Source organism: Pelecanus crispus, chromosome 3 (assembly GCF_030463565.1).
Source record: "Pelecanus crispus isolate bPelCri1 chromosome 3, bPelCri1.pri, whole genome shotgun sequence".
NCBI lineage: Eukaryota > Metazoa > Chordata > Aves > Pelecaniformes > Pelecanidae > Pelecanus > Pelecanus crispus.
The window spans coordinates 47,499,977-47,523,387 of NC_134645.1; the positions used below are offsets into that span (position 1 = coordinate 47,499,977).

Sequence of the window (23,411 nt, forward strand, 5' to 3'; positions counted from 1 at the left end):
CAGGCAGCCAGGACTCCTCTGCTGAAGCATCAACTCACACGCTGTTGACGGGCTAGGATTATTTTTGGCATGAGCACTTTTGGCTTTCTCTGGCATGGCCTAGCCATTATGACATACCCTGCTCTCTTATCCGTGCTTCCTTTTTAGTACCGATGTGCTCTCTGCAGGGCTGCTGTGTCCCAGGCTGTATGGCAATGCTTCCTAAGAGAACTGGGAAGAGCAAGAAAAGTTATCCCCTATAATCCTGTAATTGAGTTTTCCATTATTAATGATGCATCTGTATTTGCACGCATGGCCTTCCTTCTGAAGATGCTGGCAACTGAGCAACTAAAAGAAGTGAACGGTGTTACACCATCCCCGGCCCCCAAGATTTAAAATTATTTTAAAAAAGCTGCCAGAGCATTGCCTGAAGGAGCTTCACTGTCAGCACAGAGTCGGGCAGGCGCTGGTATGGCCAGCACCGCCTCAGCATCCTCAAAAGCCGCACCACCGGCAGGACAGCGAGTCACTGCTGCACCCGGCGCCGCCGGGGCACGGGGCGCAGGCCCCCGCCGCCTCGGCAGAGACAGGCCACCGCCCACCGGTTCCCGCCCAGGCAGAAACAAGACCCGCGGAAGCAGCGATTCCAATTTATTATTTCCCGTGGCAACCGCGACACCTGCCTCCGGCCCCCGCCTACCACCCCTGGGCCCGGCGCAGCAGGCCCCCGCCGACCCCGGCCCCAAGGGAGCGGCGGGAGGCGGCCCTACGGCGGCCGCGAGGGGTCCCGCGCGGCACATGGCATGCTGGGATTTGTGGTCCCGCCGGTGCCGCGGGGGCCTCCCGGGTGGGGAACCGCTCGCTCGCCGATGCAGTTTGAGCCTTCTGCCGCCCCGTCCCCCTCCGCCTGTTGCCGCGACACCGCTCGCCACAGCACATTCCAGCGTGGGTTCCGCGGCGGGGAGGGGGGGGGTCCTTCCTCTGGGCCTGTCCGAAGAGCCGCCTGAAAAGAAACGTGGGATCCTTGGCTCGTCCCGGGCTCCTGTCCCACAGAAACTCCCCGTCGCTCCTCCTCACACCCGCGTCTCCATTTAGCAACGCTGCCTGGCTCGGCGGGTAGGCGGGGACCACCGCGGAGGGAGCCGGCGCCGATCAGGCAGGGCGGCGGCTGGCCCCAGGGTAAGCCGGGTGAAGGGTCAGGCCGAGGACCTGCTCCGCCCGCCCTCCCCACCCTGACATGCCAGCCCGGCAGTCGGCGGCGCAGCAGCGTGCGAGTAGCGTACGTGGGGCCGCCGGCGGGGGATGGGCGGGCGGCGGGGGCTCCTCGCTCCCCCCACAGCGCTAAGGCGGGGGCGGGGTGCGACCGCTGAGCCGGGCCGGGCTGCGGGGGAGGGCGGGGGGGCGGTCGGGGGAGGGAGGCGGCGGGGCTGCGGGTACCGGGGGCGCTGAGTCCCGGGGGCGCTGAGTCCCGCTGTCGCGCAGGTTCCGCCTCCGTGCCCCGCCGCAGGATGGAGTTCGAGCTCCTGGAGAGCGACGTGCTGGAGTCGCTGGAGGACCTGGGGTAGGTGCCCGGGGCCCAGCGACGCCCTGTCCCGGGGCGGGGGGAGGGGAGGGGGCGCTTGGCGGCCGTTGGCGGGGCCGTGGCCTCCCCGGGCGGCCGGCGTGGGCCCGGAGCAGGAGGGCGGCCTCGGTGTGGGCCCCTGGCGCGGGGGGCGCCGCTGTCCGCCGCGGGCAGGCGGGGCCGGTGTCGCCGCGGAGGGCCGCGGCCCAGGGCAGCGCCTGGAATGGTCGCTTCTCTGAGGTGCCGGCCCCGCAGCGGGGCTGGCGACGGTGCCGGCTGGGCTTGAGAAACGCACCGAGCCAAACAGGCGCGTTTTTTAGCCGTGCGGCCTTTGCGAACATTTTGCCTCTTCCTGCGTGCCGATCTCCTCGGTTCTTGTGAGGCCATCTCATCTGCGAGCCCTCCTCTGTTCGATAGAGCGGTCCTGGCTGAAGGTGGGGAAGAGAGAAAGAAACCTTTTAAGAGAAGTCAGGGGAGAGGAAAACTTTTAGGCTTCATACTTAGCAAAAAAAATAGAAAAAAAAATTGTAAATGACACATTGTTTTTCCCCTTTACTTTCGTTTTGAATATAATATAGCAGTAATAATAGAAAAAAAATGTAAATGATACAGTGTTTTTCCCGTCTACTTTCTTTTTTAATATAATATAGTAAGGAAACTTTTGGTGTTTAAACCTGTTACTCTGTCAGGGTCAGTAAAAGTTATGTAAATATAAAAGGAGAGCAAGGAGAATGTGCCCTACTGTAAGCTTCCATGTCTGTAAACTGTTGAGAGTTCAGACAAGAGGCAGTTACAATTCTGCTGCTGCTGGTTCTATGCAAACAGCTGTATTTACTCACATTGGCCACATTCCCATAAATCACTTTGTGGCTAGAGTCATTACGCTCCAACAAAGATTATATTTCCAGGCTAAGTTGGTGATGATAGTTCCAAAGCTTGACAAATAGGCTTCTGTTTGGGCAGGTATTTCTCCAACTAAAACGTGAAAAGGTTTCTGCCGTGATGCATGTGCCATGATCGGCTTCTTTTTTCTGCCATATGTTTAAAAGGATATTACTGGCTTGAAGGATGTGTGATTTGTGCTCTTTCTCTGTGTAATAATAGACAGAAAGTGTTGCTGTCGATTTTTGACATAAATAAAGAGAACAATGAAAGCAGGTTAAAAAGTAAGTAATATCAACCAAGATTGGCAACAGTGTTTGAAAAGAAAATATGGACGGCAAAAGACATGGGGCTTCAACAGTATGGGTAACAACTGGGAAAAGTACTGTATGTGACTAAAGGAGTCTGTTTCCTTGTGTCTGGAAAGGCTGGGGTGTTTGAAGTTTTAAGCTTTGGCAGTAGCTCCATGATCCTTCACAGTTCAACTTATTTTTTTCTAACCATATGCTGAAGACATTTCTAATATATTACTTGATTTTTTTTTTCTTTTTTTGTTTAATAGCATTGGACATCGAAGAGTTGTTTCTTTTAGGATTTGTGCTCAAGGTGGTCAAATAGTGGCCTCTTGCCTTGTAAGTCAGTTTGTTGAACTATTGAAAAAGCAAACAAACTGGACAGCATAATGCTACCAAAAGAGGAGTGTAGTTCAAGAACATGTGCCATTGGCAGGAATGGAAGGAAAAAGCTGCTTGCAGTCAGGAATCTGCAAGTCGGATTACTGGCCAAATAGATGTGTAACTGAAGTCATAATTATCGGAGATAACACAGTCAAGATGTCATATCTGTTGAAGAAAAATTCTAGAAAAGGGGCCTCTGACGTGACCAGTCACTTAGTGACTTAAATCCAAATCCTGCTAAAGCAAGGGGCTTGTCATCGCTTTCCTTCTACTTTGATCTATAACTGGATGTTTCTATTCTGAGTCCCAGATGTTCCTATGCATGTGTAGGTCCGAAACCTCTGTGGGATGTGACTTAAACTCGCTCTCGCTAGCCTGTTGGAATTGTCTGGCCTACCGTGGTAATGTAGTAGTGTTGTAATACCTCAGATTACAGCTTCCCACCAGCTGCTAGGTTAACTCTGTGTCACTAATTGAGCTGCTCTGTGAGGTAAAAGTTATTTTTGAGTGTGGCTTCTTCATTTTGGTTGGATGAAGTAACAGACTGTTACAGTGAAGACCAAATCCTTTATATGTGATGTTAAGCACAAGAACAAAGTGTGGAGAGTAACATTTTAATTTGCTCTTTGAGATTTTTTTTTTTTTTTTTTTTTACTTCTGAGGTTTGCCAAGAGTTGACTGGACTCACTGGGTTGCTGTGACATAGTGGGTGATTTTACGTGGAAGCTTGAAAGAGGGATTTTGGTTGATTATGCTCAGTCTTGGATGTCTTTCTGTTTTGGATGCAGTATATCAAAATAATACTGTGCATTTTGTCTTAAATACTCTAGTAAGCTCTGACTTCGTGCTTCTACCTGGTTAATAAGGCAGTCTTCTCACTATTCTTCCTCCTCCCCCTGACAGAGTATGAGTAAACAGATGACCTGAAAACTGTCTTTTAAGACCTGATCTGTACACTCATGCTTTCTTACACTAGGCCTGATTTTGGCTTATTTTGCTTATGCAAAGAAGTAATTCTATTTATTTTTCTTGTGCCCATTTAAGAAGGTAATTTTTCAAAAGAGGATATTGTTTTCCAGATCACTTTCGTAACGTTTGTATTGAAGGCTTTGTTTTGCATGGCAACCCTTTAATACATGATTGGAAATGACAGAAAAGATGCACTAGTTCAGCAGTAATTATTCAACATACTGTAAAGCAGTGCTCAAGAATGATACTTTGAAACTGCAGTTGCCCTAGATAGGTATATTGTAAGTAACATCTTCAAGAGATAGAGGCAGAGAAGTTGCTGTTGTGTGTGATAACATTCTCCAGGATGAAACCTTTGATGATGATATTTTGTGATGCAGTCTTTTTGGCAGCAAGCTAATGTGCGTGGAAATGCTGGGTTTGCTCACATGTTTTCAGTGAGCTTTTTCTCACAGTTCAGTGCAGGAATCTTACTGGTTTAGATATTCAGCATTGCAGATGTGGTGAGGGTGTAGCTCTCAATATGTATACAGCATAAAATAAATCTATGACAGGACATCAGTCATAGCAAATGTTAATAAACCATGCTTTTGTTTTACTTGTCAGTTACAAAGGTCCATTGTTAGATGACGGAGCGCTGGCTCAGGCAGTCTCTCGTGGAGCCAGTTCCCCTGAATTCACCAAACTCTGTGCTTGGCTGGTATCTGAGTTACGGCTATTCTGTAAACTAGAGGAAAATGTGCAGGCAACTAACAGTAAGTAGCCACAACTCTAGCACAAATGTGCCCTTAATGTGTGTTCTTGCATGCCATAAAGATTTGGGCTGACAATTGCTAAATCTGTTGTACCAGGGAATATCATCTGCACATGGTCAGATTTTGGATATTTTCCACCTCAAACTTGCCTAATGAACAGCCAGTAGAGGCTGAATAATAGTGGGGATCAAACAGTCTTTCTTCTGAAATTAGCTTTTTCTTTTAATTGTTCAACCATAGAGGTTTTTTAAAGTTTTTGGGTGGATTTAAGGAAATGTTAGTGCGTTTTTTTTTGAATTAGATCATGAGAATACTTTTATTTCAACACTTCTGTTTGTAATTTTGATTTAAGAAATACCTACTGTTCAAGGAAACATTCTTATGACTACAGTAACCATATTTTCTTTTTATTGTTGGTTACCTTAACTCTGTGCTTACTATGTATTTTCCCCCCTTTATGAAACACTCTGTGAGAAGGAGCCTGAAAATGTTTGTTTATCATTTTGGTGGAGGAAGCAAACCTTAGTTTTCCAGAAATATTATTTTCAGTCAACCAGTCATGACATTCTACAGATTAAATTGTTAAATTGGTATGATAACCTGTACTTCTGAATATCTAGTGTATTAACTCATAATGCCTTTATGATCTTAACTTTCAGTTTACTCAGTGGCCAAAGATTGCCATCTTTCACCCCAACATCTGTTCTTTTCCTTTTTCTCTGTTTCTGGCATGTCCATCCTTTCTTCTTTGAGTGTATTTGACTCCCTTTCTATGTCACCATACAGCATCTCACCTCTTCTAGTAGTACAAGGTTCTTACTACACGCTTTGTGTAAAAATACAATGCAGCAGTGTTCTAACACCTATTTCAAATTCTCTAAATACGGGGATAGAAACATTTTATCTGTAGTACCATCAAGTCCTACCTTCATTTTGTGTGACTTGAGTTTAAAAATAACAATCCCTTTTCAAAAGAAGAAAAACTTACCTCTCATTTATCACTGTTTTTTGCATAACTTGGCTTAATAAATTCAAATTAGTTTCACTAATTTCTGTTGTAGCTGGTTAAAGCTGTCAGTGAAAGGTAATTTTACAATAATGAGGAATATCATGGCTCCAAACAAGTTGTGATGTGTCTTTGAGAAACCCAAAGAATGCATTTGGCTTCCATTAAAAGCAGGGTTTTAATGTTAAATAGCAACTGGAGCAAAGCTTTTTTTTTTTTTTTTTTTTTTTTTTAAAAAAAGAGCTAATTAATTCTAATCATAGCCAGAGATACATATATTAGCTGTAAACAAATTATTATTCTTTTCCTTCTAAGGTCCAAATGAAGCAGAAGAATTTCAACTTGAAATGAGTGGGTTGCTGGCTGAAATGAACTGTCCATATACGTCATTAACATCAGGGGATGTGACAAAACGCCTTCATAATCAAAAGAACTGTCTCTTGCTGCTTAGTAAGTTAAAGGGGTGCTTGCAAGGAAATCTGGTTTTGTGCGAGAATCAGTATTGCTTCTTACACTTAATGAGATACTGGTTTTTTTACCACAATGTATAAAACCAGTTACCTAAAATTATGAATTATTTTTCCCTGTGATGTGCAGTGGCAGAATATTATACTTTTGGGTCTCATAACTTACCAGTCACTCTGTAGCCAGTATATGATGGAAAATATTCTGAGTATTAAGCTTTTTCACATTTACTAGCAAAAAACCTGTCCTATTGCTTCTCGAAAGGTACTCTGAAGAGGGAATAGTGTGAAGACCTCTGCCAGGATTTAGCCACTGAACTTTGTTTAGAAGGGTTGTAAAAATGACCACTGATATCAGATGCATCATCGTTTTGGAGCCCCCACCATGATGACTTGCAAGGTGCAATAAGACTTGCATTTTCCTACACTCTGATAACAATTGGAATTGTTGTGAAAAAGAGCAAATGTTTTATTCTTTTGATCATCTCCCTTAGTGAATAGCTTCAGTGTTGCTTTCTGCTGATTGAAAAGAAATTAGCGGTAGCAATGGTGATGTCTTCCCTTTACTCTTCCACCCAGCAGGTCTCAATACCTAAACTGGTTTAATTCCTGCTTAGGAGATGTTAGAGGAGGAGAAATAGTACTTACATTTGGAAAAAGTGTGTGATGTTGATTCACATTAAAAAAAAAAAAAATTTGCAAGTGTCAGAGTTAGAAATTTTAGTACTAATTTTAATCTGATCTTAAAGTCAACATAAATTTTATTTGCTTTCTCAGTTGCTGCTGATTCTTTAACTTTTTAAAACAGAAATTTAGTTCTGCCCTCAGCTGAGATGTAAGAAATGAATTACAGAGTAGGTTCCTGTATTTCAACAGAAGGAGAAAGATGAGTAGTAAGACTTAATCTGAATTTGTTTTGGTAGTATGTTCAAAAATGTCAGATGAAGTGAGGTAATGTATTGCATTTAAAATATTTTGTAGCTCAAACAATCTGCCCTTCAGCTTATTTTCTGTAAGCCAAGCCATTCAATAAATCTGGCTTGTGTGTGACACGCAGTTTATCTCAGAGGTCCTCTGTGATGTATGTTTTGGTAGTATAAGGCCATGTTCAGAAGCTGAAGTCTGGTATCCCATCTGGCAGGAATACTGTGTTTACTGTCAAATGTGGAACTGAAATAATGCCAAATTCCTTTTGTCTGTACCGTGATAGTAATACCTAAAACTTTTGCATAGCTTGCTTCATCTACGTAAAGCTAACTTATTAGGTATCCTGTTGTATATGAGCCATAAAACCAGATTCTTTCAGGAAAAACAGAATAACCCTCTTTAATGGAATGCCAGGGTATTTTACATTTTAATGAAATGCAGCACAGTTTATGTCAATTGGAAGATGTAGCAGTATTGCTGGGAGAGGAAAGCACCAAATAAATGTAAGTAGTTAGGATTGTCTTGGTGTGCACCATCACTAGGATACAATATTAAGTATTGGCATCTTCAAAAAATAAAAAGTACAAGAGGTTCAGGTTGGTTCAGAAAAGGTCTGCAAAAAAGAATCATTGTCTGGAGAATGTTTGTGTCTTACAGCAATAGACTTTGAAATTTCAGTCTTTGTCAGAGGAGGTTGAAGGTAGCTTGAATGTGATCTCTGAATTCTTGAAACAAAATTCTGCTGCTAGTTTCTTTTTCAGGAGATCCGAATGGGGTGTAAATAATTGAAAGTTGAGTATAAGAAAAGTCTGTATAAAGTACCATTGAAAGAACTTAACAAAGGGTTCTTCACTGCTTTACGTATTTTAAGAATTTTATAATTTATAACGTGCTCTGTGTCTTTAGCAGAAGACATTCTAGAGATCATTAAAATGCTTTGTTCTTTTCTTAATCTTTTGATCTGTCCCAATTTTATAGGTAGTCAGCTGCTTTTGCATAGCCATGGGTTTACAACCCTGCTCACAAGTCTGTCTTTATCAGTGCAGTACCTGTTTTCAGTCCTTATTTTTAGAAATAATTATTTATGTTACTGTTATGGTCACCCAGTATGATTCATGATAAAAGTATTGTTAAACCTGTGCATTTTTTTTCAATTGAAACTTTAAAGTTATGACAGTTGCAAGCAAAGGCTGTGTGCTAAATTTATATCTCTATAACCTACACCTAGTGCTGAAATTTTGGGCGTAGACCATGTTCAGAAATTATGCGATTTTAATATTTTTTTTGTTTGATAAAGGAGCTATAAATGTGATGGTAGGCTCTTGCAGTTCTGATATTGAAGAGCACTGCAGGCATTCTAGCTTCTATTTCATCAGTTACTGCCTTCTTTTCTGAAATTATTATAAACCTGAATTCTCAATAGTACTTTTAAAAGTGGGATTATTTTCCACTCTGCATCTTGCCTGGGGAAGTAGAGCTTCATCCAACATTTCACTTCTCTCTACTCATTTCCTTGCTTTGTTTCCTAGAGCCTCAAGGAGTGCTTGCTTGTCTAGCTTAAAGTGCATGTCCCAGTCCATCATCCTGCTTATTTCCATGTTCCTAGTCTCCTGTCTTTGCTGGGCAAAGCCTGAAGGAAAAGAGCTGTGCTCTGTTGAATTCTGTGATTAATGCCTGTTGGAATCATAGGGATTTTTTTCCAGGCTTTAATTGGTTGTACTAAACCTTTCCCCTGTTTGTTGTGTTTCTAGCATTGGGCTCAGTGATTATTAGAAATATGAGCATTCTGTGGATACCAAAATTACAGCCCTAACTCTTTCTAAAATAGTCCATTTGCACATTTGTTGGTTGTAAGCACTTGAGTTCTCACTGGTTCTAAAATAATTTAACTCGGCTATATCTGATGCTGAAATCTAATTTTTCTTACCCCAGCATACCTCATCTCAGAACTGGAAGCTGCCAGAATGCTGTGTGTGAACGCCCCTCCTAAAAAAGCACAGGAAGGAGGTGGCAGTGAAGTCTTTCAGGAGCTAAAAGGCATATGTATTGCTTTAGGCATGTCCAAGCCTCCAGCCAACATAACGATGTTCCAGTTCTTCAGTGGAATTGAAAAAAAAGTAAGATTCAAAGGAACAAAACTAGAATATTTATGATGTTACTGTTTTGATGGGAAATAGTTCTGCTACCAGGGAGAGATCTGCCGCTTGTGAAACTCCAGTGTTTGAATTGTGAAGGAGAGTTAACATGGATTACTGAGTATGCCAAGAATCAGGATTTTGAAAATGAATTTAAAGGCTTTTTCCATGCCAAGGCATGAGGTCAGGGACTACTGCTATCATTGCCTTACAGGGTGAGGTATTTCTTACTCTGCTCTAGGTTTTAAAGTCATCACCTGTTGCAGGAGACATGGAAAATGCTGAGCTTGGGCCTCAGGAAGAATGTTAAGGAGATAATGTATTTCAGGAAATACACCTAAACAAATTTTTACAGGAACCTACTGTTTTAAAAATGTTTAGGTTAAAAGGTGTTGTAACTGAAGTCAAGTTTACACCTTTTCCCTAAGGTTTCATCAGTTCTTGTGGTTCCATTTTTTTTTTTTGTTCCTTTACATGTATGTGTTCTCTAGGTTGTTGTTGGGGTTTTTTTTTAAAGAAATTTATTTTTGTTTGAGTAATTTTTATAAAGCAGAGAAGTGAAGTGGAATGGGCTGTTCACTGCACAGACCAAAGGTGGGGGACAGAAAGTTTTTAAGTTATGTTAAGTACCTTGCAGGATAGAGGAGAGCAGAACAGCAGAAGAGAACCTTTGTGAACTTTAAAGAATGGATGTGATTACAAAGCTCCCCAAGATACTTTCAGAGAAGTTTTTTGACTATCCTTTTAGTTGCATTGTACTTAAACAAATCCAAGCAACTGAAAATAGTGCTTCATTTCTTTGCAAGAGATCAGTTTTGATTGACCTGTTTAAGAGGAGGAGGATGGTTTTCAGCAGAAGTCCAAGGTGTAGAATGGAAGCAGTTTGCTTTCTGGTTTTGGCATTGTCATGGGCATTAAATAGATACATAAGAAATCTGTGCTTCCATTTTCTATAAAAGGTAGAAAGCATTCATAACAATGAACAATGCTAGCAAGCTTTGTTGGTGAAAAAGACTATAAAAATACAGAATACAAAGTAGATCAAAATCTTTTTTGTCTGGAAATTCTGTTATGGTTTACTAATTGACTTTTCTTTTACATTGTTTTGCTTTGAAGTCAAACTTGCATAGACCTTGCAGGATGATTAAGGTTATCTCATTGATTTGTATCCATAGGTGGTTATACTAAAAAAAAGTGAACAGTCCTTATAGCGTAATAAAGTACATCAGGGACTTCTAACCTACAGAGTTTTTTAGAAATCATATATAGCTGTGGTGCTTACAGTCGGAACACTTCAGATGTTGGTAGTATTTGAAAAGGAGAAAGTAAAGCTGACTAATAACTGAAAAACTTACTTCACTTTGTAAATGAAAATACATCAAAGGTGAGCAGAATGTGAAAACTTAGAGTGAAATTTTTACTCTTGACTGTAAGATGATAGTTATATCAAAAGATCACCCTAAAGTTTTCTTGTTTTTAAAAAGTGAGTCGTAGAATGCAATATTCTGATCTAGCATGTGAAAATCAAGCTACCTTTTTCTTCACACATACATATTGAAGATTTTCTCCTTTTGATTGTAGAGGGGTCGTGCTATATTTCACATAGTCTTAATACATCCTTTTTGATACAAGTGTGGGTTTTTTTCCGAATTAAAGAGATGATGTGTAGAATAATCCCTCTGTCTTCAAGGGGAGCTGTACCTCATGGAATCTTTCTATTTTAACTGTAGATCTGCTCTATAGTCCTTTCTCTTAATTTTTAAATAATTATAGCCAAGATTACCAAAAATGTGAAAATAGTTGCTTTCCAAAAGAAGCGTGCTTGGTTCTCTGTCCCAAAGAAAACAACTTGATATTGGAGGTTGCTTTGTCATGCCTATGACTGCCCAAGAATCCTCTCCTGTAATCTGAATCTTGAGAAGCTAATTTTTTTTAGCCAACGCTTATATTTTTATGTGTCTCCTAACAGCTGAAGGAAACCCTAGCAAAGGTTCCACCTAATCATGTTGGAAAACCTTTATTGAAGAAACAACTGGGACCAGCTCACTGGGTAAGTAGTCGCAGGTATTAGAGCCCATTTTCCTTTTTCAGGTGTGTGAAGTGTCGATCTTTATCCTGTGTGTAATGTTGCAAAATGATTTTTCTCACCTCTTTCTGAAGATGAGAAGACAATTTCTTGCAGTATTTCAAATATATGTTGGTACAATAAATGTTCAGCAACTGTGACAAGACCTAAGGCTCATTAATCTGTATGTCCAGATGTAGGCAAAAGTTTTCCAAAATAAAGGAGATTTATGGTGGTGGTGCTGACCTGCATGCTTGTGCAGTAGCTTAAGCCTTCCTCTCCTGCCCTGTGCCAGCACTGTCTGTGTGACCTAGCCTTGCTGAGATGGTGTCACATCCCCATCCGTGGCTTCTTTCCAGCTAACCTGTTGGTCTTCCCGTCGTTTCCTCCTCTCTTTCTGTCCTGCTGGAGTAGTCTGCTTCCTTCATAGCCTTTTCTCCAAGAAGCAGTGGGTGTGCAGGTGGAAGCTGGGAGAGACTGTACACCCAGGCGGCAGACCCACAATCATCTCCAGCGGGGTTTTGTCACCCGCTGTTCTAGAAGGATGGTGCCTAGGTTAGATAGTGCTGCTGCACCAACACAAAGCTATGGCTACTGCTGCAAGACTGCAGGTCTCTCTTGTGTCTGGCTTAAGGTTGAGGCTCATCTACTCCCAACAGTTTGCTTCCTTCAGTGCTTGTGTTTTTGAGGCTGAAAGTGGCCCCACCGTCCCCAGCCAGGGGTCAATACATAAATCATTTCCTTAAAGGTGCACATCTCAACTGTTGCTGTGACTAGACCACTGTCTGCTACCAGGTGTGTTTCTAGTGATGGCTTTTCCCTGCAGGGCACTTTGTTGTCTTGTCTGTATGCAGACTGTGCTTTAATCAAGATCCTCTTACAGTACTTTACTTAGTTGTAGTCCTCCATCTTTGCTCTATCTTTGTCCTTAAGCTTACTACTTTTTAAGAAGGCAAGGGCACCCTGGTCCCTAGGACTTCAGTATGTCCTTGCATCTCCTTCAGCTTGTTGCATGTAGTATTTTCTTATTTCTGCTTCTTTGCCCTGGTGGGTGTTGAGAAATGCCTCAGCAGTGTGTGCAGCTTTTAGGTCCCTTATGAAGAACAGACAGCTGTGCTGTTAGAAATGGTAGAAGGCTGAATGTGAGGATAACAGAGCCTTTGAAGCCTTCAGGAAAATAATGCCAGCAGGCGTAGCTTGCTGTGGGCCCATTTGACAAGGTAGATAGTCGTGGGCTTAAGCCCTGCTTGATATCTCTGTGTGTCTTACTTGCTTCCATCCACATAGTTTATTATCTTAAGTAGAAACATTTTATCTATAATCTATAGGTTATGTTTGCAAATTTTTGTTTCAGGAAAAAATTGAAGCAATTAATCAAGCCATAGTCAACGAATATGAAGTCCGAAGAAAACTGTTAGTCAAACGTTTGGATGTTACTGTGCAGTCCTTTGGCTGGTCAGATAGAGCTAAGGTACAAACAACTTGCTGTGAAGTCCTGGTTGATGGTAATGCTTTATATAAGTATCTCTGGAAAACTGCTTCATTGTTTCATCCTTCATGAGTAAGAACTAACCACAGGAGTTGTCTGGTTTTGGTTTGAGTTTCTGAAGAAGTTTATGACAATGTAAGATGACTAAAAAAATTTTACTTAAAACTGATTTGTTGGCTTTTAAAATAGTATGTAGAATGAGAAGCTAGATCGTGTGTAACTGTGCATCAAAGCCAAAATAGACAGTTAAATAGGCCACTAGAAAAAAATAATAAGAGATTACTGATCCAACCATTTGCGTTCAGAGTGCCATAATGTGAATCATTAAGTGCTGTGTCTGTGTGATGGTAGAAAAACATCTTCCTGTTGACCATCCCTTAACTTACTTTGTGCTGTCCACAGTGATCAGATTTCCTTAACTCAAAGTGTGTCTGCAAGCACAACTCCACAGATGCACATGAGAAAAGCTGCTAAGGCACTACTTGTTCTTACCTCATAGACAGGGTAATAATTTATGTGCTTCTTTTGTCTTTGAACCGTGCAAGTGGCTGTGACATGACGTCTGTTCTCTCTGAGTATGTGATACATATTCTGCTTTTAAAAATAATTGCGTGGTTTCCCTATTCCCTGTATCTCGTAGTGAAAAAGGAATGACAAGATTTAAAAAATAGTACATACCACTTATTTTCTAGGACTAAACCAGATCTGCTAACATTCTGTTAATTATGCTGCTGTCAGTGTTTGAGACTTGAGTTATTAGTGATAAACTGTGACACACGAATCATGAATTGTTTTTTCTTGATAAATGATCTATTCAAAAAGCAACTGTATTTTAATAATAAACTGTGACCTCTCCCCTTTTCTGTTTCATCACCTGAGCAGGACTTCTACTGGTGTCCTATCTCTTAAACCTTGTATTCTTTGGGTTTTTTAGTAGGTGATTGAAGAACTGATTGTTTGAGTATATTAGTAGTGAATGAAAATGGGCAAAAGTATGGATTTGGTTAAAAAACAGGGACTTATAACTGTGCTATACCTTTGGCATCCAAATCCATGTTTGTTTGTTTTTCTAGGAGAATTTTCAAGATGTTTTTGAACTTGACTAGCTACATGAAATCCTTTCACAAAACCCACAAATTGTATATATGCATTTATATCTATTCAAATGCAAATGTAAATTTTTAGGACCATAACGATATGAAATTGGAGAATGTGGCTATAGTATTCCCGACATGCAGTACAGTTTGTTTTAACAGTAACTTTTAGCAGTGCTTTAATACATGATGGTAATTTATATTTTTTCATTTTAAAATTTGAGAAGTATTAGGATACAGTAGTATAACTAAATAGTGACTTCTCCAGATAGCTGAAACACCAGTAAAAACTTTATTATTAGGGGGTTTTTAAGTTTCAAAATTTCAAGTTTCACCTAAAAGAATAATATCATAGACCCAAAATACTGTGCTCAGAGCTCAGTCAAACTTGCCAGGGAAAAACATACTACTGCTTTGGTGAATGCTGTTGCTTCTCCTGTCTTTAGCCAGCGTCAAGTAAATGATGTGCATGTTTTCCTTCATTTTGAATAAACCCTGTTCAACTTGTAATATACAAGTAGAAGCTTTTGGTTCTAAAAAATTATCACTGAGTCACTTGGAACTACATACTCTCAGTTCTTCCCAGTTCCAGTTTTCTGCCTTTAGATGGAAAATAGGATTTTAGGATTTTCAAATTTGCTTGTAAGTTCTTGCCCTGTCAAGAGATTTGTTGGAAAACCTGGTTTGCCTGTCCCCACTGCTGTCATCTGGGGTCCAGACAAAAAGCAGCCCTTTTGTCTGTGTGCAGATTGCAATCTGGTTTATCCTAACTGCATCACATATTATACTCTGTTGATAACTGAAGATAGATGTAACTCGTGTATTACTCATGTCTGGTAGCACAGATTTCTGTTGTGTTTGTCAGTTGGAAAACTGCTGTCATACTTTTGAGGTGTTCAAAAAAGCCAGTATGGTTAATGCCAACAGGCAGTAGAGGAAGAGAGATTGCATACAAGGCAAAGTTGACATGTAGGATCTCATTTCTAGCTTGGGCACTACATACATGAGACAAAGGACTGAATTAGAACCAGCAATTGAGAGCTGTAGTTCTGTCAGTACCTCTTGATGGCTTGCCTTTTTGAAGAAGCTGACTGGCATGAAGGGTGTGAAAGAGTTAACACAGCCTTTTTCTGCTGATACAGTGTTAGAGATATGGTGATGCTAGCCTAACTGGAACTGGTGTGGGTTCAGAGTGCAGGCAAAGAAGGAGGTCTGGAGGCTGGACACAGACATGTTTCAGTATCTTTTAAACATTAGCAGTAATTTGTATAACTATATGACACGCTCCTATTCTGTGTTTGCTTGGAAGTAGTACAGTCTGCATGTATATATTGTTAATCTTAAAGTTGTCAGAAGATCAGTGTCTTGTCAGGTCAGTCAGAATAGTGTTTCCTATATTACTTAAGAAATTAATTTGACAAATGCTAGCTTTGTTGCGGTGATTCTTAGTTACAAAGTGGTTCTCACTGGGTTTATATTAATTTTTGTTCTATTTGCAGTAGTGTCTTGTTCTTCAATGTTGATTTGATTCTTTTGGTGAGGTGTCCCATTGCTTTCCTATTACTTTAGCTGACTGGGTTTTGTTTTTCTTCTCTCAAACAGAGTCAAACAGAAAAACTGGCTAAAGTCTACCAGCCAAAACGTGCCCTCTTATCTACTAAGTGCACTATTTCGGTTGCAAATCTCTTGGCAGCTCGGCAGGACCTGTCAAAGATTATGAGAACAAGCAGTGGGTCCATCCGAGAGAAGACTGCATGTGCCATTAATAAGGTACCTTTGGTGACAAATGGCTTGTTCTGTTATGAATATTTAAGTAATTCGAATGTAGTAATAAATCCTACTTTTTTTAGGATTGTACATGGAATTTGAAAATAAAGGATAAGAAATATGATGTTTAGGTACTCCAGATTATGCATTGGTGCATTATGGGAACTGCAATTTCACCTGTTGAGGTTCAGAGTGCCCCTTCTTAGGGGCAGTAAAAAATTGCTGAAATATCTTTGATTCCTTTCAGTGGGAGTAGGCCTGCTCTGTCTTATCAGAATTACTAATGACCTTACACTGCTGTTACCTAATTCTGTTACCATGTCTAAAATAACACCTACATAGTAACCGTGTTTCTGGTCTATGTAAATAGAATGTATTAAGATCACAAAGCAAGCACCTCACAGGTTAGATTATAGTCAAGTGTGTAGTTTTAGCAATGACGTAGTAGGAATACAATTTCCCTTGTTTCAAAAATTATGATTTTACAGGAGTGATAGGCTCACAAAAGTACATGTGCTGAACTTGAAGCTCAGTAGCTATGTACAGCAGTGTACTTGGTACTTTAAAATTTGTGGGTGTACATGCATGCTCTTCTCCATTTTGGTACCAGTTGTATTTCAGGTAATACTCTAATTCATTTAGGATGGAATGGTGGTGTGATTTGACGAACCCCCTTCATCCCAAATAATTTTTACACCTTTTTAGTGTAGTTGGAGTGTGGAATGTAAAAGAAATTAAGTGGGAAGACAGGTGTGACTACCATGAGACCATATGTATGTTTTACTACAAATGCAATACTGCCCTGCTGCTGATCCATATCCTGTTAACTTATTGCCATCATCAATAGTAAATGTTTTCCAAGACAGTAACACAAAGTAACAAAGTAACCTGCTTCTATTTAAGTTTTTCTGTTATATCACTTTAAAACTTGAAGCAATGCAAGTGTCCTGTCCCATTTTAAGTCTTGCTAAATTCTTAATGTCACAGCATCCTTGGACAGCTAAAGACCTTCTAGAGTCTTGTTCAACTCTGGTCAGCACTGTCTGACACCTGTTTGTTGGTGTGTAAGTTTGTGTGTGTCCTTACTGAAAAATAAAAATCTTTGCACTAGGTTTACCAAAGATAATCATCTTAGCCAATGGCTTCTACAGCAATTCAGAGCACTGTTTAGGAGAGAGACTGTTGCACTGTACTTGGGGTTGTTTGAGATTAGCAGTCTGCACTAGTAAACAGTTTAGTGAAAGACTGTATTGATGCTGCCTCTACCGGAGTGCCTGCTGTTTGAACAAAAAATACAGGTCTCCAGATGTGCCTTGTTAGCCGTGCTTGGAGTACTAGATAATCTCTGTTCAATTTTTATTAATTGGAGATAAAGGACTGTCACATTGAAACATGCAAAAGTTTGCCTTGATGAAATCCTCTAGACGTAGGAACCCTTGAGTGGCTGCTGTTTGTGGTGTGTATCGATATGTGTGACTTTTCCCTGAGGTGTTAAAACTCCTATGGCGGTTCTCCCTTTCCCATTTGCAGGTGCTAATGGGCAGAGTGCCTGACAGAGGAGGAAGGCCCAATGAAATTGAACCGCCACCTCCTGAGATGCCACCATGGCAGAAAAGACCAGAGGCTGGTCCGCAACAAGGCGGTGGCAGAGGAGGAAGAGGTGGCTATGAGTCCTCATATGGAGGGCGAGGAGGATATGACCATGGCGGTCATGACCGAGGAGGAAGAGGAGGCTATGACTCATCATATGGAGGGCGAGGAGGTCATGAACAAGGAAGCCATGATCGAGGGGGACGAGGAGGACGTGGTGGTTACGATCATGGTGGCAGAGGAGGTGGAAGAGGAAACAAGCTTCAAGGAGGTTGGACAGATGGTGGAGGTGGTGGCTACCAGGATGGCAGCTACAGGGAGAGCAACTACAGAGATGCAGGTTTTCAAACAGGTGGCTACCATGGTGGTGGTGGTGGTGGTGGCTATCAAGGAGGAGGCTATGGTGGCTACCAGTCGTCTTCATATTCAGGAAGTGGCTACCAAGGCGGGGGTGGTGGTGGTGGCGGCTACCAGCAAGAAAACAGATATCAAGATGGTGGGTCCCACAGTGACCGAGGGGGTGGGCGTGGAGGAGGGAGGGGTGGCCGTGGTGGTCGCGGTGGCCGTGGAGGTCAAGGAGGAGGCTGGGGGGGCAGAGGTGGACAGAACTTTAATCAAGGGGGGCAGTTTGAGCAGCACTTCCAGCATGGAGGTTATCAGTATAATCAATCTGGCTTTGGACAAGGAAGACACTTCACAAGCTGAGGCTGCTAAAAACTTTTGCTTCAGCAGAGCTCATGTAATAGAAGCCTGGTTTCAGAGGCCTGGCTTAGTCGCTGCTTGAATTAGTACAGGTTTGTGTGTGGCAGGTAGAAATCTCTTTGGGTGGGATGTTTTGCATTGAGCAAAGTACAACTTCCTGTAGACCTCTCCTCCCTGCCACCCGCCAACCTGTCTGAATTAAATGCATCATCACTACCTGCTGCACCCTAAACATCAACTAATAGCCATGCTTTTTAGATGTTGGACTGGTTGCATCTGCTCAAAACACTTTTGTTCTGAAACTACCTGCTGTGTTTGCCTTCTGCTTTGATTTAGAGAAATATCAAGACCCGTCTGGTCAAATTTGTCTGTTATAATACACAGTAGAACTTCTGCATCAATTACATGTTCTAAAGTCAGTTCTGAGTATTGCTTTTTGGCTTGCTGGCCTCTCATTTTACTCACGAAGATGTTATACACACGTGCATGCGTGCACAGTGGACTCCCTCTGACAAACAGGTTTGTTGTGTATTATATGAGCTCTACTGTGGATGCCATGTTCGGTAGCCTTATCTCCTGCTAAATAAAATTTTCCCACCTGCTCAACTCTGAAGACTGACCGCCGCCAAAATCTACAAAGATCATGTAAAACTAAGCTAAATTGTGAACCGATAGTGTCTGTAGGCCTGTAGTTAGGTGTAGCAATTCAAACTGACCTGCATCCATCCAAAACAAGTTGCTCCTCCTCCAAACCTAATTTTTACTTGAAATCAGCTGGAAGAAATGACAAACTGAAATTTATTTTATTTGCAAGTTAATACCACTGGCTCAGCAAATCTAGGGCAATTTGTTTTGGGGGTTGTCGTTTTAAAGAAATGCACTACGGCCTGGGAAGATTAGTTTCTGCCTGGAGGAAGCCCTTTTATTATTGCTGCAGAAAACAAAGCCTGGCTGAGTTTAATGTTCTAATGTTTTTTTTTTTTCTTTACTGAAAGCCACATAATGCTTCTTGCTGGGTTTTTTGTGTACATAAACATTGTCAAGCTGTGAAAGAAAATGGCTGAAGGTGTGCTGTTGTATAAAAGGTGAGCAATAAAAGTATCTGTATGTTCCCTTTGCTATGGTTTCTTTTCCTTCTTAGTAGTAAAAAGCGGTTGCTACAGCAGCTGGGAATTTGTGGGGATTTCTGCCTGCTTCATCTGTTTTACACTTTAATCTATTTTAGATGTTCTAATTGTCCCAGCAGTACTGTGCATTCTGCCCCCTGAGAAAGCTGTCAGAACAGGAGCAGACAGGAAGAGTTGATCTTCAATTGCTCTGAGTTTTGTTTTATTCCTCCCTCTCAACTGATGTAACAGCACGTAGTACTCTCTCTTGGGGGTCACTGTGTAAAGTTACTCTTAAGCTGTGTGAGCACCCATCTCCCAGGTTATGCTCCTGCTTGCCATGTGAACATGGTATCCTGCTTCTGGGAACTCTCCTGATACTCTCTAGCCTTGTGGAAAATACAGGTTCCTGCTGCTGTGCTCGGATCCCTGTAGCAGAGACTATGCTGATGGCAGGCAGTCTCTGGCTACCTGAAGTGCCCTTTTGGGCTGAATCCAGATTGATGCAGGCAGGAGATGTTCCTTGGATTACAGAAATAACACGAGCATTTTAGAGAATCTGTGTAACGCTGGTGTTGCTGTAATTCAAGCTAATCATGTAAATAAGCTGATAAACATTGTTTAGAACCGATTTCCCTGTATTTCATTTCACGATCTACCTGATAATCTCCTGTTTAATTTATTGCGGCCACTAGGTGCTGCTAGTGATTCGTAGGTTGGAAGCGAAGGTCTCCGTGAAAAGCTCTTGGGACTCTGACTTAATGTCTCTTCTATTTTTTTAATGTTTCAAAAAAAAAAATTAACAAACCTGATGAAGGAAAAGTTTTCCATATTGAATCCAGGTCTTTGAGGGTCACCAATATAGATCTATCTCAGCATAATACAGTACAAATTATGGTCATCTAAAAATGAATGTTGCTGCTTCACAAAGGTATTGATGGTTTCTTACAGCAGGATGCTCCAGAGAAGACATCTTCCTTGTGAGAGAGTAATACCTTGTGAGCATTTTCTGGTGACTAGCTGCATTCATGCAAAAATAATTAGTGATTTTTAAGAATTAAGATTCCTACAACTGCGTCAGTCCTGGACTGGTAAAGGTGGAGAGACTGACAGAGTTGAAGAGCTTTTTGCTGGGAATGTAATATCTTCAAGTTGACAGCTTCTGCTTTTTTTCACACCTCCTCACTGTAAAGAGGCTGGTGTTTTCTGTCAGTCCATTTGAGTGCTGCAAACTTGCTCCTAGCAAAAGGGAACCCAGGAGGCTCTTCAGAGACCCTCTGGTTGAGTTGCATCAGCACCTTCAGAGACTTCTTTCTGTGCTAGAGCTGCCAGTTTCTCTGCCAGTTTCTCTGCAAGGCTATGACTGTTGGTGCAGTGGATAGTCTCACTTTTGCACCCTGTGATACGGTGAAACGATGCTGGGGTGGAGTAGGAGCACAGAGCTTCCCCTTTCCCCCTTATTCCAGCTAGCTTTTTCTCCTCAAAATGTGTTGCTTCTCCTCCCTCTTCCAGGACTTAGGGTAAGCTGAGTGCCACTTTATTGCTGTTTGAGGGGGAAAGTTTTTAAAAAAAAAAAAAAAAAAAAAAAAAGCCAAAACCATAAGGCAGCAAAACAGGAGGCTTTACTCTTCCAACAGGAAAGAAAACACTTTGCTTCTGCCAGCTGTTGTTGTTTTTCCTTACTCTGTTGTTTCCTCCTGTGTGCTGTGACTTCTTTGTTCTCCAGAGAAAACAAGCTTTGTATATGTGGAGAGAGCAGCTTTGATTGATGAAAGCAAACAGCCACTGCTTTGTTATTGTCTTTATGATGCTCTGATATTTACGGTTTTCCAAACATGATTCCTGCTGCACTGGAAGAAATCTCTTAACTGGAAGCTGGGAGAGGAGAGGTGGGTTGTGGAGATTACTAGGTTTGTGGTGAATTGGATATACGTGCTCAATTTCGTTGTGCATCGTGATCAAAAGCAGAACTCCAGCAGATCAAGAAGGCAATTAAGTAAGCAAGCATTTATACAGGAGAACAAAATGTTCTTCCTTTTGACCATGGTTGTTCTTGCCACTCTTATTCCACAAGCTTTAGGCATCTTGTTCTGTTTTTCCATCTGCCTTTCTTCTTTAGCAACTTTTGTTTCCTAAAGGCTTCACTTTCATTGCCCTTCCATTCTATCTATTAGGATCACCCTCTCTCAAGTGTTGTTGTGCAGTAAAATAACTATGGGGAGCGGGATACACACTTGCTTCCCACATCAGGCACATTAGTATGTGACTTAGAATACCATGATCTATATGCACTGTGGTCACGGTTGGGTTTTCCTTGCAGGTCTAAGGAATGGATAAAAATTTTTCCTTACTGTGTGCAAAACAGTGATGCAACAAGGGAAAGGGCATCAAGATGAGCTTTCACGGTGCATCACTCACCCCTGGAAGCCTTTTTACTTGTAGCTGTTCCCTGAGTAGTTCATCATCTTTAAGGCTGGTGTTGGCTGGTACTCCCTAGCTTGTTTGATGAGATTCCTCTGCTTCTCTAGTCAAGCCCCTGAAGTGTGCAGCTTCATGGTGATGTGCCATTACAGCTGGTGGCCCCCAGAGGGGCTCCTCTAGCTATGGGTTAGAATTCTTAGCCAGAGTATGTGGGTAACCTGCTTTAACATGGTGGGGCTTTGACTATGTGTCTCCATTAAACTGCTATTTGCATCTGAATTAATCAAAATGGAAAGTGCCTCAACCAACCTCTTGCCTAATTAGAAACTACACGCCAGTCAAGTACCTAAGATAGAACTGAGAAGAAGGGAAGCAAGATTCATCACAGTAGGTAGTTATGAGAAGTGGCTGGAGCCCAAAAAGTCCTGTGGCATAAGAGTATTCCCTGTACGGGTTATGCATCTGGGAAATAAAAATTAAACTGTGCTGAAGTGGGAAGACTTGAGTGGGGAGTAAGAGGATTCTAACCAAGATCTGATAACTCTCTTGGGTGTCCAAAAGGCTCATGTGGGTTCTTGGAGTACTAGAAGTTAATTCAGCTTCCTGTTAGGTTACTGAAGGCCAGCACACAAAAGCCTGCAACTGTCTGCTCATCGCACATGATTTATTCTTAGTTCTGCCATATTTAGGGCTGCAGTAGAGAATCTCGGTGTTGCTGCTAAAGACTGTCAGGCTTGTGATCCCGCTTCCCCTCTGAACTTCTGATATCCCTTGGACAGCAGGGATGCTCCAGAAGTATGTATGCATTTTTAAGGTGTTGAGCATGATTTAGCAGTCCCAAACAAGCTGGCTCATGCTAAACTGCAAGCTTGCTTTATCAGCCTCCTAGCATACCCTTAGGCTGGAATCACACTAGTGTTGTGATCGGAGAGCAGTACACCGAGGTGGATGTGAACTTCTGTTTCCTCTGTGTAGGTTCTCAAAATACCCACGTGCTTTTTTGTTTCAGGTTATGCCTTTTCAAAGGAACACAAACTGAAAAAGCAAGTGCTATTACCAGCTGTAAACATTGCTTTCTTCCCTCTTTGGCCGAAAATAAGTCACACCTCTAATGGCTTAACAAACAAGAGTAGAGGGGAAAAAATATTTTTCTCTTGTGTTTACTTCGTGCTTTTTACAGCTCTGAGTGCTGTCAGTGTCATTGTTTCCCCTTTATTGTCCAGTAATTTCCCCTCTTGTCCACGTGGGTCTTTCCCACAACAGAGGAGAGAAAAACAAGTACAAAAAGTAGGAAAACACTATTGTAAAACCAAAGAAAGAGGGAGTCTGCCTGTGCTGTGGGCAGGTGGAAGGTCATAACTCGTTTTCACACATGAAGCAGAGATGAAGGTGATAAGGACCCTTTAAACTTTCCGGCATTGGCTTAACTCATGGAAAAAGCAGACTTTTTGGCTAAATTTCATACTGCCCCAGCAGTAGCCTTTTGCTGATGGCTTTTCTGTCTCCTAGGACCAGATTGTCAGCAGCTGTAAACAGCACTTTAGAGTTCAGCACACAGATTTTCCAATGAGTTTAGCCCATTGGCTACAGTGCTTATTTTGAAAATCCAGTTTAGATCAGTGCTGATAACTCAAAAACTTGTTCCAAAGTTACATCTATTTCTCCAGTGTCACAGGGTGGGCCAACTCTGTTGTCAAGACTCTCTTGAGAAGTACTTGGAGCTAATTTTTGTGCTGTACAGAGGCCCATCAGTTAGCAGGCTGATACTGAATGAAGCAAACCTTGGTTAGATTTTTTTGGCTATGATGATCATGAAACAGCA

General features: G+C 41.7%; 1 protein-coding gene across 2 annotated transcripts; it reads left to right on the forward strand.

Annotated features, from left to right (window-relative positions):
* The first annotated feature begins 1,225 nt into the window (after positions 1 to 1,225).
* FAM98A (family with sequence similarity 98 member A) lies at positions 1,226 to 19,174 on the forward strand. 2 transcript variants are annotated; one of them, XM_075707358.1, is made up of 10 exons: positions 1,226 to 1,258; positions 1,462 to 1,540; positions 4,675 to 4,823; positions 6,145 to 6,279; positions 9,153 to 9,337; positions 11,325 to 11,405; positions 12,775 to 12,891; positions 15,606 to 15,773; positions 17,301 to 17,856; positions 19,058 to 19,174. In XM_075707358.1, exons 2-10 carry the CDS (start codon positions 1,488 to 1,490, stop codon positions 19,063 to 19,065), a joined length of 1,452 nt encoding a protein of 483 aa, XP_075563473.1. In that variant the 5' UTR covers positions 1,226 to 1,258; positions 1,462 to 1,487; the 3' UTR covers positions 19,066 to 19,174. The 2 variants fall into 2 exon arrangements, with proteins under 2 accessions (XP_075563473.1, XP_075563472.1); XM_075707357.1 differs by having other exon boundaries at positions 17,301 to 19,174.
* The last annotated feature ends 4,237 nt before the right edge of the window (positions 19,175 to 23,411 follow it).

Coding starts and splice junctions, on each gene's coding strand:
- FAM98A (XM_075707357.1), top strand. CDS start 1,488: ATGGAGTTCGAGCTCCTGGAGAGCGACGTGCTGGAGTCGCTGGAGGAC. Junction 4,824..6,144: donor AAATGTGCAGGCAACTAACA/GTAAGTAGCCAC, acceptor TTTCCTTCTAAG/GTCCAAATGAAGCAGAAGAA. Junction 15,774..17,300: donor CTGCATGTGCCATTAATAAG/GTACCTTTGGTG, acceptor TCCCATTTGCAG/GTGCTAATGGGCAGAGTGCC.